Source organism: Amblyraja radiata, chromosome 7 (assembly GCF_010909765.2).
Source record: "Amblyraja radiata isolate CabotCenter1 chromosome 7, sAmbRad1.1.pri, whole genome shotgun sequence".
In the NCBI taxonomy this organism is placed as follows: domain Eukaryota; kingdom Metazoa; phylum Chordata; class Chondrichthyes; order Rajiformes; family Rajidae; genus Amblyraja; species Amblyraja radiata.
Window position 1 is genome coordinate 53,349,561 of NC_045962.1, and position 16,767 is coordinate 53,366,327.

Sequence of the window (16,767 nt, forward strand, 5' to 3'; positions counted from 1 at the left end):
GGTCACAGTTAGTTACCCTATATTCTGCTAATTGGTATTCATATATATATTTTTTAAACCGCGTAAATGATAAATTGCAGGAACGTGTTTTTAAAAGAGTTTACATCATTTATGATAGTTAACAGTGTAAACCGTTTGAAATAGAAACCAATTATATTTTCCCAAAACAGAAATCGAGGAAAAATGTCCTGAGTGCATTCCCTCCATAGATAGACACAAAATGCTGGAGTAACTCAGCGGGTCAGGCAGCATCTTTGGAGAGAAGGAATAGGTGACTTTTGGGTCGAGACCCTTCTTCGGACCCTCCATAGGTCCAGCCTGACCTGCTGAGTTCTCCAGCACTTTATGTATAGAATAGAATAGCCTTTTATTGTCATCCAGACCGAAGTCTGAACGAAATTTAAGCAGTCATACATATAATATAAATAAAATATTATAAAATAATATTCTCATAAAATAAATCCGTGGTCTGCTGAAGAAACAACACGATAGACCACTCTGGAAGTGCAAGTTTTGCTGTACACTTCATACTATAGAACACATCATAAATACACCTTGAGTGAATTAATGGGGTTAGATTATTTTTTTAAATCTGTTGTCTAGAATTAATCGATACCCACCCGGTGTATCCGGTAGGCGGCGCGACTCTCGTCAGCAGCAGCCTCTGCAGTCCGTCTGCGTTTTTATTATTTTATGTCTATGTTTTTATGTAGTTTTTGTTATTTTTGTTGGGGTATGTGTGTGGGGGGGGGGGGGGGTGGGGGTGGTGTGGGGGGGTTGGGGGTAACTTTTAAATCTCTCCCTGCACGGGAGACCCGACCTTTTCTTTGTCGGGTCTCCGTTGTCGTTGGGGCTGCAACGAGGAGCGGCCTCCAACAGGAAGACCGGGGGCTGTGGTGCCGACTACTCATCTCACCGTCGCGGAGCTGGCCGAGTCCAGAGCGGGTGAAGCGGTGGTGGACGCTGCTGCGACCCGACCCCCGGAGATTCGGTGGCTGCAACTGCGGGTTTGGCGGACAGTGACACCGGGAGCCCGCGGGTCCCTGGAGGGAGACCGCTTTTCGGGGCTTCCGCAGCGGCGACTTCTCCCGCCCGAGTTGCGGGGTTGAAGAGCACCTGGAGCGGGGCCTTACAGCACCGCCCCGCGCGGCTTGGAATGGCTGCGGGTCTCTGCGAGCGCGCGCCGGGGGCTCTAACACCAAGACCCGGTGTGCGACCTTGCATCACCCGGCGTGGCTTCAATGGCCACGGGACAATCGCCATCGCCCGCCGGGGGGCTTTGACTTTGACTTTGACTCTGACATCGGGGGGGAGAGTGCAGTGGAGAGATAAGTTTTTTTGGCCTTCCATCACAGCAATGTGATGGATGTTTATGTAAATTATGTTGTGTCTTGGGTCTATTTGTTTGTAATGTATGGCTGCAGAAACGGCATTTCGTTTGGACCTCAAGGGGTCCAAATGACAATAAATTGAATTGTATTGTATTGTATTATATCAGATTTCAATCATAATTCCGATTTTTTTTTGTTTTCCTATTTGTCAATTTTTTTGTGCCCGATTATTTGGCGGCCAATCAACCGCTGTCTCTAAGGGGGTTGCATCCAATCACCGACCATCTTCCCTTAAAATTCCCGTTCAACCAACAAATCGGTCTCCTCCGGTCCAATCAGCCGCTGTCTCAAAGGGCATTGTGTCCAATCACATATTGCGCTGGTCACTCGGCGGCCAATCAAACAGTCTCCGAGGGACGTTGTGACCAATCACTGACCTGCTTCCCTCACCAGGAGTGAGGGAGGGAGAAGGAGAGAGGGAGGGAGGGAGGGAGTGCAAATAAAATAAATCTCCCCCCCCCCTCAGCCTCACAGACCTTAGCGTACCCCTCATTCCTAAAACCCATTTCCATCACTGGGATTACCCATGACCTACTACGGCTTTTTCGACGAGTGGACTATCTTGCTCTGCTCTATGATCTTTGCTCACAACAAATAACACTGAATATCTCACACATTGCAAGGTTATTGTTCCCGAGTGCTGCGGACAGGAACCCAATAATCATGTGATATACAGCAGTAAACAGTTTACAGGATTTTGGCTGCATTGTGATAGAAATTATCCAGAGAGGACTGTGGAATACTGTGATTAACTGGATCACAGAGAACCAGCAACAAATGTAAATATCAGAATCCATCTATAGAAAATAGACACACAGACAGACAAAACAAGATGACTAATAACAATGGCTAAATCCCTTTCAATTAGCAAACCAAGTTCACTTAACCAAAGATAAATACAGAGGGGCCCTGGAGAAGGAAATCATAGGTGGAGAATAGCAAAATTAAGACACTAGTCGCCTTACATTGAATCCCCTCAGATGGTCTTTTGTTAAGTGTTTCAAAGTGTTGAAATAAGAGCGAGTAGATAGATAAGAGTTTGGTGCCAGGAAATATATTTTCCAAAATATCTGGTTACACAGCCAGATCCTCAGTTTGGGGAAGTGTATGAGGGTACCCCAGATTGATGCATGTGCCATTTCTCCATTTTACTTTGATTTCTTGCTTTCTCCTTAAAAAAAGATTAAACTATTGTGTTATATAAATCGTTCTCCACTTGCATACACATTGTACATCCATGAGAAGACACGGAGAGCTAGTGTAACTCAGCAGGACAGGCAGTATCTCAGGAGAACATGGATAGGTGACTTTTCCAGTAGGGGCCCTTCTTCATGGCTTATCCATTTTCTCCTGAGATGCTGCCTGACCCGTTGAGCTACTCTAGCACTCTGTGTCTTCTTTTGTAAACCAACATCTTCTTTCGGTCCTGCAGCTTAGATCACTGGAAAACAGTTTAGGTATTTCAGTCCCTGAATGTATAATATTTCAAATTTCTTGAATATGCAAATACTAATTTTAAAAGAGCAACATTTTTTATTTTGAAAATGCACGCAATAATGAAACCCCATGGTCCTCTCCATAGAAAACATATATATATTAAGGCAGGGTAATTATGTATCACTTTTGGTATGAAAATTTAAAAAACATTTAATGTTTTATACAATTAAATTCAAGCAGAATGAAATTTGTAGGAGCTGTCAGTTGTTGCACAAAACTGATGCTTCCCAGCCTAATTTAGTTTTTCGTGGATACGGAGGGTGATTTTACCACTTAATTAGATCTTGGCTAATCTTCACTTCCCAGTCTTCCATTCCAGTGTCATCCTGCTGTAAATATACCTGGGCATTCATTGCAAACACCATCAAGCTTGGCTATGATTGGGAGTATTCTCAGTCCTTTCCTCGGCTCCCTATCCACTCACAACTGTGCAGACAGATTCTACACTAACTCCTTTACAAGATTGTAGATTATAAGATCATAAGCGATAGGAGTAGAATTAGGCCATTCGGCACATCAAATCGACTCCATTCAATCATGGCTGATCTATCTCTCCCTCATAACCCCAGTCTCCTGCCTTCTCCCCATAACCTCTGACACCCATACTAATCAAGGATCTATCTATCTCTGCCTTAAATATATCTACTGACTTTGCCTCCAAAGCTTTCTGTGGCATAGAATTCCACAGATTCATCATCACAGATGATGCCATGGTAGTGGCCCGGAACGCAGACATTGATGAGACAGAGTGCAGGAAGGAGATAGAGAGCTTAGTCACACGGTGTCTAGAAAACAACATATCCTTCAATGTCAACAAAGTAAAGGAGATGGTCATCACATTTAAGAAGTGAGGTGGAGTACAGGCCCCTGTTCGCGTCATTGGTGCTGAAGTGGAGATGGTCAAGGGCTTCGAGTTACGCGTAAATATCATCAACAAGTTGTCCAACCAGTGACACTATGGGCAAAGAAACACATCCACTTCTACTTTCTCAGAAAACTGAGGACATTCAGCATGTCTCCAACGACACTTGCCAATTTTAACAGATACATTATAGAAAACAACCTATGGAAATGCATCACAACTTGGTTTGGAAACGACTCTACCCAAGGCCGCAATAATTTGTAGAGATGTGGACGCAGCCCAGTCCATCTGACACACCAGCCTTTTCCCATGACTTCTACCACTCTGCCCCTCTACCCAGTCCCTCAACTCATGGTCTTCATCCTGGCCCTCACACAGTGACCTCCACCGCTTTCTCCCTCTCCCTGTGACCTCCACCCCATCCTTCACTGTGTGACCTCAATTCCCTCCCCGTGACCTCCAACCCGTTGTCTCTCCTCCTTCTCGCTCCCCCGCAGACCCCTCTTCGGCCGTCACCGGGCCGCGTTGTCGCCCGCGTTTCTCACCGCCTGTGGGTCGAGGAGCGCCGGGCTCCGGCATCTCCCGGCCGCCGCCGCCGCCAGCAGCCTCCGCGCCGCCATCTTGCTACGCCCGTCACCCCTGACCCCGCGGGGGTCCTCCCGGGTAGCGGCGCGTCGTCAGGGCGACACCTGACAACACCCGGCATCGGCGCCGCAGCTACATGGGTAACACATTATATCATGCTTTAGGTTTAAAATAGCGCTCGTGGGGCCGCCCCAGGGGAGTCTAGAGGGTCGGTGGGGTAGTTGGGAGGGTGGGATTTGAGTGATCGATGAGGAATTGATGTTTGGAGGGGTAGATGGGGAGAGGGTGCGTGGGGGCTGGCAGTGCTCGACAATAGGCAATAGGTGCAGGAGTAGGCCATTCGGCCCTTCGAGCCAGCACCGCCATTCAATGTGATCATGGCTGATCATCCCCAATCAGTACCCCGTTCCTGCCTTCTCCCCATACCCCCTGACCCCAATATTTTTAAGAGCCCTATCTAGCTCTCGCTTGAAAGTATCCAGAGAACCGGCCTCCACCGCCCTCTGAGGTGGTAGATTGGCTGTTTAAGGGGTGGGAAGTTTGGGTGTGTTACACTCCTCCCCTTCCACCCCTTTGCACTAACTGCAAAAATCATGATGGTTTGGGACTTGGTTCATTGGGCACTGTTTGCCACATGCCACAATTTAAAAAAAAATTGGGTTCATTGGAAAATATATTTTAATACTGTAACACCTTTAAAAAAAAAAAAAAGAAGTAAACAGTGCATTGGGTTAGGAATTGCATCCAAAAATCTGGAAAATTAGCCAATTTGGCACTGCAAAAGTCCCGAGTGCCGGGTTATCCGTTATTTATGAAGGTGATCAGTGCAGCAATGACTGGATTTCCCCCAAGTGTGGTTGGGCATTCAGCATAACACGTTTATTCTATAAATGGGAATCAAATATATATTGACTCCACCTGAGTTACTGCTAGTTCAGTAGATATGATTTGCTTCCTTTTCTCTCCAACCTCACCCTACCAACCACACCACACCTGTCAGAAGTCAATGAGTGAACCCTGGCTGGCAACATCCAGGCCTGTGTTCAAATCTCTGCTCAGGGTTGACACAGGAAGCCTGGACCGCATGCATACATTGACGTTGCATGCCTCCTGCCTACGCTGCACTTGGGGATCTTCCATGGCCCCTCTAGTCTGTTGCATTTGTGCCATTTGGAGCCTGCAGTCCAAAGGAGAACCAAAAGGTGTGTACCCACATGCCTGAGATTAGTACATTCACAAATCTTTATGTGGCTGGGCATTTAATAAAGCAAATATGGTCCTTGTTTCATAATTAGACACAGACTATGATAGTAAGGAGTTTATACTAAACTAACAGAAAAATATACTGATTGTCCTGTAAAAAGTAGATGCTTAATCACAACCAATTCTGTGCTGTTATAATTTTACAAATTAATGAAAACTTGCAGTCAACCCAGGCAGTGACCCTGATACGCAGCACACCTTTGAAAAGCAACATCTTTCCTTATTAGATTTCCAAATGTGCTTGCAGAGAATACACTGCAGGTGTTGGTGATCTGTTACAAAATCAGAACACACTGCATATGCAGGGAATTAATTGATGAAAGAGCATTAACCTGAAATATTAACTAGTTCTCTCTCCATGGATATTTCTTGACCTGCTGCATATTTTAGCATGTTTTGCCTTTGTTACAGGTAAGCACACATCCGTCACGCAGCCGTATCTTGAATACTAGTGACTCATTAGATTACAAATATCATTGACAAAACAGCATGAACTAGGAATGACTCAGCTCCTGACACCCCAAAAATTGTGATCTACGATTGAGATAGAGCAAATGCTACTTATCATTTATCAAGCTAAACCTCAACGTGGCCAAACATGGGCACAAACTGATTTATAATCTAAAGGGATACAAATGGAGTGAATATTGTGCAGTTCATTAGCAAAGCTCTGTGCTTCTGATCTTTATGAATCAGCTGAATCTGGTTGGAGTGCATCCCTGAAGAACCCCTACAGTAATGTCCTGTGACCTGAATTAATCGACTTCCTATGACATGAGATGTCAACCTAATGACTCAAGTGCCTTCTTTTAAACCTGAGGTGTGCGGTGACTTTTTCTCACAGCGGGCGGAAATCCCTGGAATTCTTTGCGCCTGAGAGTTATAGAGGCAAGATCATTGGGAGTATTGAGGTGCCAAGTGGCTTATTTTTTGTGTTCTTGCCTGTGAACTACTGCTGTTACTGTAAGGTTTATTATTAGCTCAAGATACATTGCCACATGGCTTACCATTGCGCCATGGTATAGTTCAATTGATAAGCTGCTTCCAGAATAAGAAAACAACAGGAAATGCTGGATGCATGCAGCGAGTTAAATAGCATCATGGGGAAAGGGAAAGAGTCGACATTTAAGGCCTGAGACACTTCATCGGAACTGGAACCATGATGAAACACACCCAGTGATGGGCCCAGTGCTTCTGTCATTTTCTGCTTTGTTTCAAATTTCAGGCATCAATGTTTCTATTTGATCCGATCACTCCAAGCAAGTGTATGTTACACTCAGCAGTACAGATCAAGAAGAATCCAATGGGCAAATGTGAAAGGTTACACAGCTATGCTTGGAGACTTCTGTGCAAAATATTTGATCAGAAGCATTAAAAAATACCAATCATTGCCGTTGGTAGACCACAAATCCTCTGTTCTGCTTCTCCATTACAACTACGTTTAAAATTCAATGGCTGTCAAAACTGAATAAACATGATTCAACTGTGTTTTATGGGAACCATCGATAATTATGACCTGGTTTAAAGGTATGAGATAATGTTTTTCTGCGCACTTGCACATTGGCAACATTACAGAGTGAGTAGAGGTAGACACAAATTGCTCGAGTAACTCAGTGGGTCAAGGAGCATCTCTTGAGAAAAAATATGGGTGATGTTTCGGGTCGGGACTCCTCTTCAGACGGTTGCATTGTGAAGAAGGGTCCTGAACTGAAACATCACCCATCCTTTTTCTCCAGGGATGCTGCCTGACTCTGAGTTACTCTAGCACTTTTTGTCTATCTTTGGTATAAACCAGCATCTGCAGCTCTTTGTTTCTAGTAATAGAGTGAGTAACCATACAATTAAATAAACATCAGGAGCAAAAATACAGATGTTTGAATAATGGCAGCATTTTTAGGATTTCTCAATGAAAGGACAAAGACTAATAGGTACTGTAAAGCCTGCATCCTCCTGCAGCTCACTTACCAAACAAAGGTGGGGTTGAAGATGCCATCATCCACCTGCTCCATCGTTCCTATGCTCACCTGGATAAGCCGGGAAGCATTGTGAGAGTCATGTTTTTTTACTTCTCCAGTGCTTTTAACACCATCCGGCCTGCACTGCTCGGGAGCAAACTGAAAAAGTTGTGGATCGATGCTTCATTGGTGTCCTGGATCACCAACTACCTGACTGGACGACCACAATATGTCAGGCTACAGAACTGTGTCTCGGACATGGTGGTGAGCAACACAGGAGCCCCACGGGACGGTCCTCTCTCCTTCCTGTTTACCATCTACACCTCGGACTTCAGATATAACTCCGTCTCCTGCCACCTGCAGAAGTTTTCAAATGACTGCAATTGTGGGCTGCATCAATGAGGGAGGGAATCTGAATACAGAGGTGTAGTCAACAAACTCAACACTGACAAGACTAAGGAGTTGGTGGACTTTAGGAGGAGAGGAACATCCCTGTCCCCTGTCTCCATCAATGATGTGGATGTGCAGTTTCCAAGGGGGTACAAATACCTTGGACTGGTTTAGGAACGCTGAGGCCCTGTACAAGAAGGGACAGGGCTGGCTGTACTTTTTGAGAAGACTCCGCTCCTTCAACGTCTGCAGTAAGATGCTGCAGATGTTCTACCAATCGGTGGTAGCCAGTGCCCTGTTCGTTGCTGTGTGCAGGGGCAGCAGGGTGAAGGCTGTGGACACCAATAGGATCAACAAACTCATCAGGAAGGCTGACTCTGTCCTGGGAGCAGAGTTGGATTCATGGGAGGTGGTCTTGGCGGGGAAGATGCTCCTCAAACTGCAGAGTATGCTAGACAATACAGCTCACCCCCTCCGTGACACACTGGTCAATCTGAGGAGTACCTTCAGCAACAGACTGGTCAAGAACAAGTCAAGAGTGTTTTATTGTCATATGTCCCAGATATAACAATTAAATTCTTACTTGCTGCAGCACAACAGAAAATGTAAACATAGTACACTGTAAACAATATAATAAACGAGAGAGAGAAAAAAGGTCAGTGTGTGTATATATACACATTCTCACAAGTACACACATAAAAAACACAATAGTAGTGCAATAATAACAATAATAGTCTATTGTAGTTCAGAGCTGATTTGAGATTGTAGTGTTTAATAGCCCTGAAGGCTATAGGGAAGGAGCTGTTCCTGAACCTGGACGTTACAGTTTTCAGGCTCCTGCACCTTCTTCCCGATGGCAGGGGTGAAATGAGTGTGTGGCCAGGGTGGTGTGGTTCTCTGATGATGCTGGCTGCCATTTTGAGGCAGCGACTCCGATAAATCCCTTCGATGATGGAGTTGTCAGAGCCAGTGATAGACTGGGCAGTGTTCTCAACTTTTTGCAGTCTTTTTCGCTCCTGGGCGTTCACGTTGCCAAACCAGGCCGTGATGCAACCAGTGATCCACCAAGATGCAGGACAGAACGCCACAGGAGATACTACTTCCCTTCGCTATCAAATATTTCAACTCCTCTCCCTTCGGTCGTGGGATAGACTGACTAACCTCCCCCCCCCATCCCAATCTTTGCACATCCCCCAAGCCTTCCCACTCGTCACTTTAATTTCATGTTTCATGTATTTTGTGTTTTTATGACTGTTGGCAGATCAATTTCCTTCCTGGGATAAATAAAGTTCTATCGTATCGTAAGAGTGGTTTACAGTGTACCGGCGACAAGTGACTAGTTCTCATATTGGAATCACTCAACATCAAATATCTTGGTATTGGTTTATTATTGTCGTGTGTACCAAAATGCAGCTACAGAGGAAGTGCAGATAAAACAAGGACAAATATAAAGTCGTCCTTTGATTTTCCATCTCCAAATATTATTATGTTGAAGGGCAGACTTATGAACCCTGTTGCCCCATCACTGTGTTCATTTCATTCTAATGGCAGAGTGAAATTCCCTTGCCCCTCTTCCATTAACTGTTCTGTATCTTTCAACAATTTGGCTAAATCCTCCCCTCTGCACATTCCCAACTTTATGTGCTTTGAGTACTCTTGAGCAGACATTGATTACCATTTCCAGCAACTTCTAGCTTTGGAAACATAGCAGGAGCAGGGCCAGCAAGCTCCTGCAGGAATGGAGAGAGATGCCAAACCTCTCGAACACTTTCACAACCAATGGTTCAATAGTTCTTTATTATCACGTGTACAAATGTACAGTAAAATGTACAGTGCACAAAATCTTTTTTTGCATACAGTTCAGTGAAGTATTGCCATACCTAAGCACAATCCCTGTTAGTACAAAGCATCGAAATAGTCCACTGAGACCGCATGCAAGAGTTGCCTGGTTTTGGTGCCAGCTTTAAAGTCCGGTCCATGCGCTTGGTCTTCTAGAGCAGCGCCCGATCCAGGTGAGCCCCAGGCTGTTGCAAGGCCTCCTGCTATCGCCTCCATCCGGATCATACAGCGAACCATTATCCCTCTCCTCACTTGGCCACCGTCAGCCCGAGGGTTCCTCCCACAACCGACCTTGAGGGCCTGGAAGGTAAGACCCCGATTCACTCACCACCTCTTTCTCTTGCATCTGCCTGCTCCCTCTGTCCTCCTCTCCAGTTCTCATGACCTTGGGGGACAAGCAGGGCTGGGCTCAACAACTTCCCTCCGCAAGCTATGGCTAGCACCTCCAGCCTTCCAATCAAAACCATTTTTAATGCATCACTTTAATATAAGTTCTGTGGTACTTTGGAGAGAAATCAAGAAATGCTGCACAAAGCTTTCATTGCAGAAGTTCATTGAAGTGAAGTAGAATGGTTAGAGAGGTTGGTCCAATGAGGAAGTTGGAATCTTCCCCTTTCTGCGAGGGAGCAGAGATGGGATGAGACCTGACATGGATGAGTATATTAGTAATGAAATGACATTAAGTTCATCTGGTATGCAACATCTGAAAGCAATGGAAACAAATGTAATTGTAACTTTCAAACAATCTGCCAAACCCGAACCCCGATACTGGAAATGTTACACATAAGAAGTCAATTAAGCACCATTTCTAATGAACATTGTGAACTGTTTAACTCTGCCTTGTGAGTTCAAATTTTTTTTTAAATGGCTGATTTGAGGTAAGGTCAAATTTTCCATAAGTTACAATCATAGGTCCATGCCTCGTTAAAGGACAATTACCTCAGTGCTGAGATTCTAAATGTAAATGGGTAACTGCATCTGGATACAATTAACAGCCAGGAGGGAAAATGAATGACTTGCACGGAAGGACATTCAGACCTCAGGACATTTGAAAGTGCTTCACAGCCAATGTTTGGACTGCAGCCACTAATGTAACGTGGGAAGCTGGGCAGTTATCTCACACAAATCAGGCTCTCACGAACTGCAAAGTGATTATGGCTAAGACTCCATTTTAGTACTGTTGGCTGCGGGGTAAATATTAGGCAGGACTATACCTAGAATTCCCCTGGTTCCAATATCAAGCAATCTGTTACCTCCACGGATAACTGCTCACCCAAAGCTCAGCAGCTCTGACAACTCTGCTTTCTCTTGGTGGCATCTGTGCTCAACTCTGAAGTGGGACTTGAACGTGCAGAATACCGCCTCAGCGATGAGAATGCTACTCGTTGAGCCATGAACAACACTATGACTTCCCAAATTCCATCTTCTGTAAACCACAAAACTCCCCTTCGTACATCATGTCCTTCAGCAAGCCCAACTTGTCAATCAGCTCCTTTCAGTACGAGCATAAATTGTTTTCCCTAACAACCATAAAGAAGAGAAGTCAGCCGTCCAGCTCGTTGTGCCTGTGCTAGCTGTTTGAAAGAGCCATTCAATAAGTTGCTTTTCGATATTCCTTCCAAGTAGCCCTGAAAAGCTATATTTTTTCAATGAGTTACACCCAGTTAAAGCAATTTCCCCACATAGGATTAGTCACTGAAAAAAAAGCCAATCATACGAACATTTAATGCAAAGTGAAATCTCGATTTAATGTCCACCTCTTTGGGAGCAAGAGTAAAATAATTTCAACGACAGCTGATGTTACTGGCCTGTAGTACTGAGTGCAATCTTCTTTCCGGGTAGGAAAAAAATATTTTGAGCTTAGGTCCAGATTGTGTACTGTGAAATTGCTCGTTATCAAATTTACATCCCTTAATATGTCAGTTAAGGGATATCAATTTACATGAGAGACTTTGACTGGGGTGTTTTGTATGCAGTGCAGAAAGCTACAATGAAAGTTGATCGGTCTTGAAGGCATGGGATCTATACTCTTGACCTGACTCACTGCCTCGTCCACAGGATGGCACCACTAACAGTGTAGCATCACTCAGAACCTCACTGAAGTAGAAAATGGAAACTCGTTAAATCAATCTTGAGATAAATTGGGCCTTCTGGTTTGGGTTAACTCGTGTGGGACAGACTTCCACTCACTGGAACTCCCATGAATGGGTGGTCTCATTGAAATATGTAAGATTCTGAGCTGAACAGGATAGATGCTGAGGTGGTGGATCCCCTGGCTCGAGAATCTGCAACTAAAAGGCAAGATTTCAGGATAAGACTGAGATAGAACAGTGCAGCATAGGAACAGGTCAATATGCAGGTAGACTGGGAAAATCAGGTTGGTACTGGTCCCCAAGAAAGGGAGTTTATAGAGTGCCTCCAATATGGATTCTTAGAGCAGCTTGTACTAGTACCTACTAGGGAGAAGGCAATTCTGGATTTAGTGTTGTGTAATGAACCGGATTTGATTAGGGAACTTAAGGTAAAGGAACTATTAGGAGGTAGTGACAATAATATGATAAGTTTTAATCTGCAATTTGAGAGGGAGAAGGTAAAATCAGAAGTGTTAGTATTGCACTTGATCAAAGGGGACTATGGAGGCATGAGGGAGGAGCTGGCCAAAGTTGACTGGAAAGGGACCCTAGCAAGGATGACGGTGGAATAGCAATGGCAGGAATTTCTGGGAATAATCCAGAAGATGTAGGATCATTTCATTCCAAAGAGGAGGCAAGATTCTCAGGGGAGTAAGAGGCAACCGTGTCTGAAAAGGGAAGACATGGATAGTATAAAACTAAAAGAGAAGACGTATAACATAGCAAAGATGAGTGGGAAGCCAGAGGATTAGGAATCTTTTAAAGAACAACAGAAGGTAACTGAAAAGGCAATACGGGGAGAAAACGAGAAGTATGAAGGTAAACTAGCCAAGAATAGGTATGTGAAAAGGAAAAGATTAGTTAAGACAATATGGGTCCCTTGAAGACAGAAACAGGTGAATTTATTATGGGGAACAAGGCAATGGCAGACGAGTTCAACAGGTACTTTGGGTCTGTCTTCACTAAGGAAGACACAAACAATCTCCCAGATGCACTTGAGGACAGAAGATTTAGGATGATGGAGGAACTGAAAGAAATTCACATTAGGCAGGAAATGGTGTTGGGTAGACTGATGGGATTGAAGGCTGATAAATCCCCAGGGCCTGATGGTCTACATCCCAGGGTGCTCAAGGTGGCTCGAGAAATTGTGGACGCATTGGTGATCATTCTCCAATGTTCTATAGATACTGGATCAGTTCCTGTGGATTGAAGGGCAGCTCATGTTATCCCACTTTTTAAGAAAGGCGGGAGAGAGAAAGCAGGGAATTATAGACCAGTTAGCCTGACATCAGTGGTGGGGAAGATGCTGGAGTCAATTATTAAAGATATAATAGCAGTAACAGGATCAGACCGCATGGATGTAAGAAGGGGAATTGCTTGACTAATCTTGAATTTTTTGAGGATGTAACAAGTAAAATGGATAAGGGAGAGCCAGTGGATGTAGTGTATCTGGACTTTCAGTAAGTCTTTGATAAGGTCCCACACAGGAGAATAGTGGGCAAAATTAGAACACATTGTATTGGGGTAGGGTATTGACATGGATAGAAAATTGGTTGGCAGAGTAGGAATTAACGGGTCCCTTTCAGAATGGCAGGTAGTGACTAGTGGGGTGCCGCAAGGCTCGGTGCTGGGACCGCAGCTATTGACAATATATATTAATGATTTAGATGAAGGAATTAAAAGTAAAGATGGCACAAAGCTGGGAGGCAGTATGAACTGTGAAGAGAATGTTATGAGGATGCAGGTTGACTTGTTAGGTTGGGTGAATGGGCAGATGCAGTATAATGTGGATAAATGTGAGGTTATCCACTGGTGGCAAGAACAAGAAGCTAGATTATTAGCTGAATGGTGTCACATTAGGAAAAGGGGAAGTGCAACAAGACCTGGGTGTCCTTGTACATCGGGGTCACTGAAAGTAAGCCTGCAGGTGCAGCAGGCAGTTACGAAAGCTAATGGCATTTTGGCCTTCATAATGAGAGGATTTGAGTAAAGGAGCAAGATCCTTCTGCAGTTGTACAGGGCCCTGGTGAGACCACACCTGGTGTATTGTGTGCAGTTTTGGTCTCCTAATTTGAAGAAGGACATTCTTGCTATTGAGGGAGTGCAGCGTAGGTTCACAAGGTTAATTCCCAGGATGGCAGGACTGTCATATGATGAAAGAATGGAATGACTGGACCTGTATGCACTGGAATTTAGAAGGATGAGAGGGAATCTTATAGAAACATATAAAATAATGAAGGGATTGGACACGCTAGATGCAGTAAACATGTTCCCGATGTTGGGGGAGTCCAGAACCAGGGGCCTCAGTTTAAGAATAAGGGGTGGGCCATTTAGAACGGAGATGAGGGAAAACCTTTTCACCCAGAGAGTTGTGAATTTGTGGAATTCTCTGCCTCAGAAGGCAGCGGAGGCCGATTCACTGGATGCATTCAAAAGAGAGTTAGATAGACCTCTTAAGGCTAGCGGAATCAAGGGATATGGGGACAAGGCAGGAACGGGGTACTGATTGTGGATGATCAGCCATGATCACATTGAATGGCAGTGCTGGCTCGAAGGGCCGAATGGCCTACTCCTGCACCTATTTTTAATGTTTCTATGTAGGCCCTCAGCTCACCATGTCTGCTGAACGTGCTAACAATTTGAACTAATACCATCTGGGTGCATATGATCCAGGAGCCCAATCATGCACAATGTTTGAAGCAGTTGATACAAAGGCCAGTGGTACCCTGGATCTCTCACCCCTGTAAAGTAATGAGACTCTGGGTCAAAAGGACATGTCAAATCTGACAGGTACAAATGTTGGCTACCCAATAGTACTAGTGATTACAGAACAATGTTAGATTAAATAAACTCATGACCCATGTCATCATTACTTTCCTTCTTCATGGACTTTCTATTGGCCCTACCTCTCAGTATGATTTCCAAATTGCCATTTGGCTTTTTAGTCATGACTAGATGTGATGCCTGCTCTGTTTCCTCTGCTCTTTCCCTGAAAGCCTCTCTCACGTCCTCAAACCATTGAGCATGCTCCAGAATGTTTACATCATTAAAGGAAATTTACAAATAATATATACAAGCAATCCCCATGAATAGGTATCCAAATTTAAATTAGAATCATCTCTATAGCAATGAAAATGCAATCAGCAATATCCATTATTTTACCAGCAATATTCACTAATATAGAAACATAGAAACATAGAAAGTAGGTGCGAGAGTAGACCACCAGGTCCGTCGAGCCTGCACCGCCATTCGCTCATGGCTGAACACTAAACAGACACACTTACCCACAAACAGTAGACACAAGACACAGAACACAAGACACTACCCTCCCCTTTATACCGCTATCACCCCTCTCCACCCCAAGAACCTCGTGATCTCCTGGGGGAGGCAAAAAAACGGATAAAAACCCAGGTCCAATTCGGGAAAAAAATCCGGGAAATTCCTCTCCGACCCCAATCCAGGCGATCGACACTTGTCCAGGAGATCACTCAGGTCTTACTATACTAACCATACCTAGGTCCATATCCCTGCCCTCTCCCCGTAGCCCCTTATCCCCTTGGCAGCTAAAAAACCATCTATTTTAGTCTTAAATATATTTAAAGTTTCTGCTTCCACTGCTCCCTGGGGCAGTGAATTCCATAAATTAACCACCCTCTGGGTGAAGAAGTTCTTCCTCATCTCAGTTTTAAAAGAGCCCCCCCTTATTCTGCAACTATGTCCCCTAGTTCTAGTTTCCCCGATCATTGGGAACATCCTCGGTGCATCCACCCGATCAAGGCCCCTCACGATCTTATATGTTTCAATGAGATCGCCTCTCATTCTTCTAAACTCCAAAGAGTAGAGTTCCAGCCTACTTAACCTTTCCTCATATGTCAATCCCCTCATTGCAGGAATTAATCTTGTAAACCTTCGCTGCACTGCCTCCAGGGCTAGTACATCCTTTCTTAAGTATGGACCCCAGAACTGTACACAGTATTCCAAATGTGGTCTCACTAATACTGTGTACAGCTGCAGCAAGACCTCCGTGTTTTTATACTCAATCCCCCTAGCAATAAAGGCCAAAACTCCATTGGCCTTCCTGATTGCTTGCTGCACCTGCATACTAACTTTTAGTGATTCATGTACTAATACCCCTAGATCCCTTTGCGTTGCATTACAACGCAGCTCCTCCTCATTTGGAAAATAACTTGCCCTATCATTTTTTTTCCCAAAGTGAATGACTTCACATTTATTAGTATTAAATTTCATCTGCCAAGTTGTTGCCCACTCACCTAGCTTATCTATATCCTTTTGCAGACTCTTCCTATCCTCCTCATCCCCTACTTTTCCTCCCATTTTTGTATCGTCCGCAAATTTTGATATATTACACTTGGTTCCCTCCTCCAAATCATTTATATAAATTGTGAACAACTGGGGTCCCAGCACCGACCCTTGCGGAACCCCGCTAGTTACCGGTTGCCATCCCGAGTATGAACCATTTATCCCCACTCTCTGCTTCCTATTTGTTAGCCAATCCTCTACCCATGCTAATACATTACCCCCAATCCCATAATTTTTTATTTTTAGCAATAGTCTCTTATGTGGCACCTTGTCAAAAGCCTTTTGGAAGTCCAAGTATACCACATCCACCGGTTCCCCTTTATCCACCCGGGTTGTTACTTCCTCAAAGAATTCGAGCAGATTCGTTAAACAGGACTTCCCCTTCACAAAACCATGCTGGTTCTGTCCAATGAAGTCATGTTTATCCAAGTGCCCCGTTAGTGTTTCTTTAATAATTGTCTCTAACATTTTACCCACCACCGATGTTAGACTAACCGGTCTATAGTTACCCGCCTTCTGTTTACTTCCTTTTT

General features: G+C 44.4%; 1 protein-coding gene and 1 long non-coding RNA gene across 2 annotated transcripts in view; one reads left to right on the plus strand and one right to left on the minus strand.

Annotated features, from left to right (window-relative positions):
- Window positions 1-4,429, minus strand: part of ndufa10 (NADH:ubiquinone oxidoreductase subunit A10) — an 82,629-nt gene extending 78,200 nt beyond the window's left edge. Inside the window, exon 1 of the mRNA XM_033024533.1 lies at window positions 4,296-4,429. Coding sequence (XP_032880424.1) covers window positions 4,296-4,370 — 75 coding nt within the window. The 5' untranslated portion in view covers window positions 4,371-4,429. The remainder of the gene's footprint in view (window positions 1-4,295) is intronic.
- Window positions 4,430-4,819: 390 nt separating this feature from the next.
- LOC116974850 lies at window positions 4,820-7,086 on the plus strand. Its single transcript, XR_004412461.1, has 2 exons — window positions 4,820-5,537; window positions 6,824-7,086. It is a non-coding gene; the product is annotated as an uncharacterized LOC116974850 (long non-coding RNA).
- The last annotated feature ends 9,681 nt before the right edge of the window (window positions 7,087-16,767 follow it).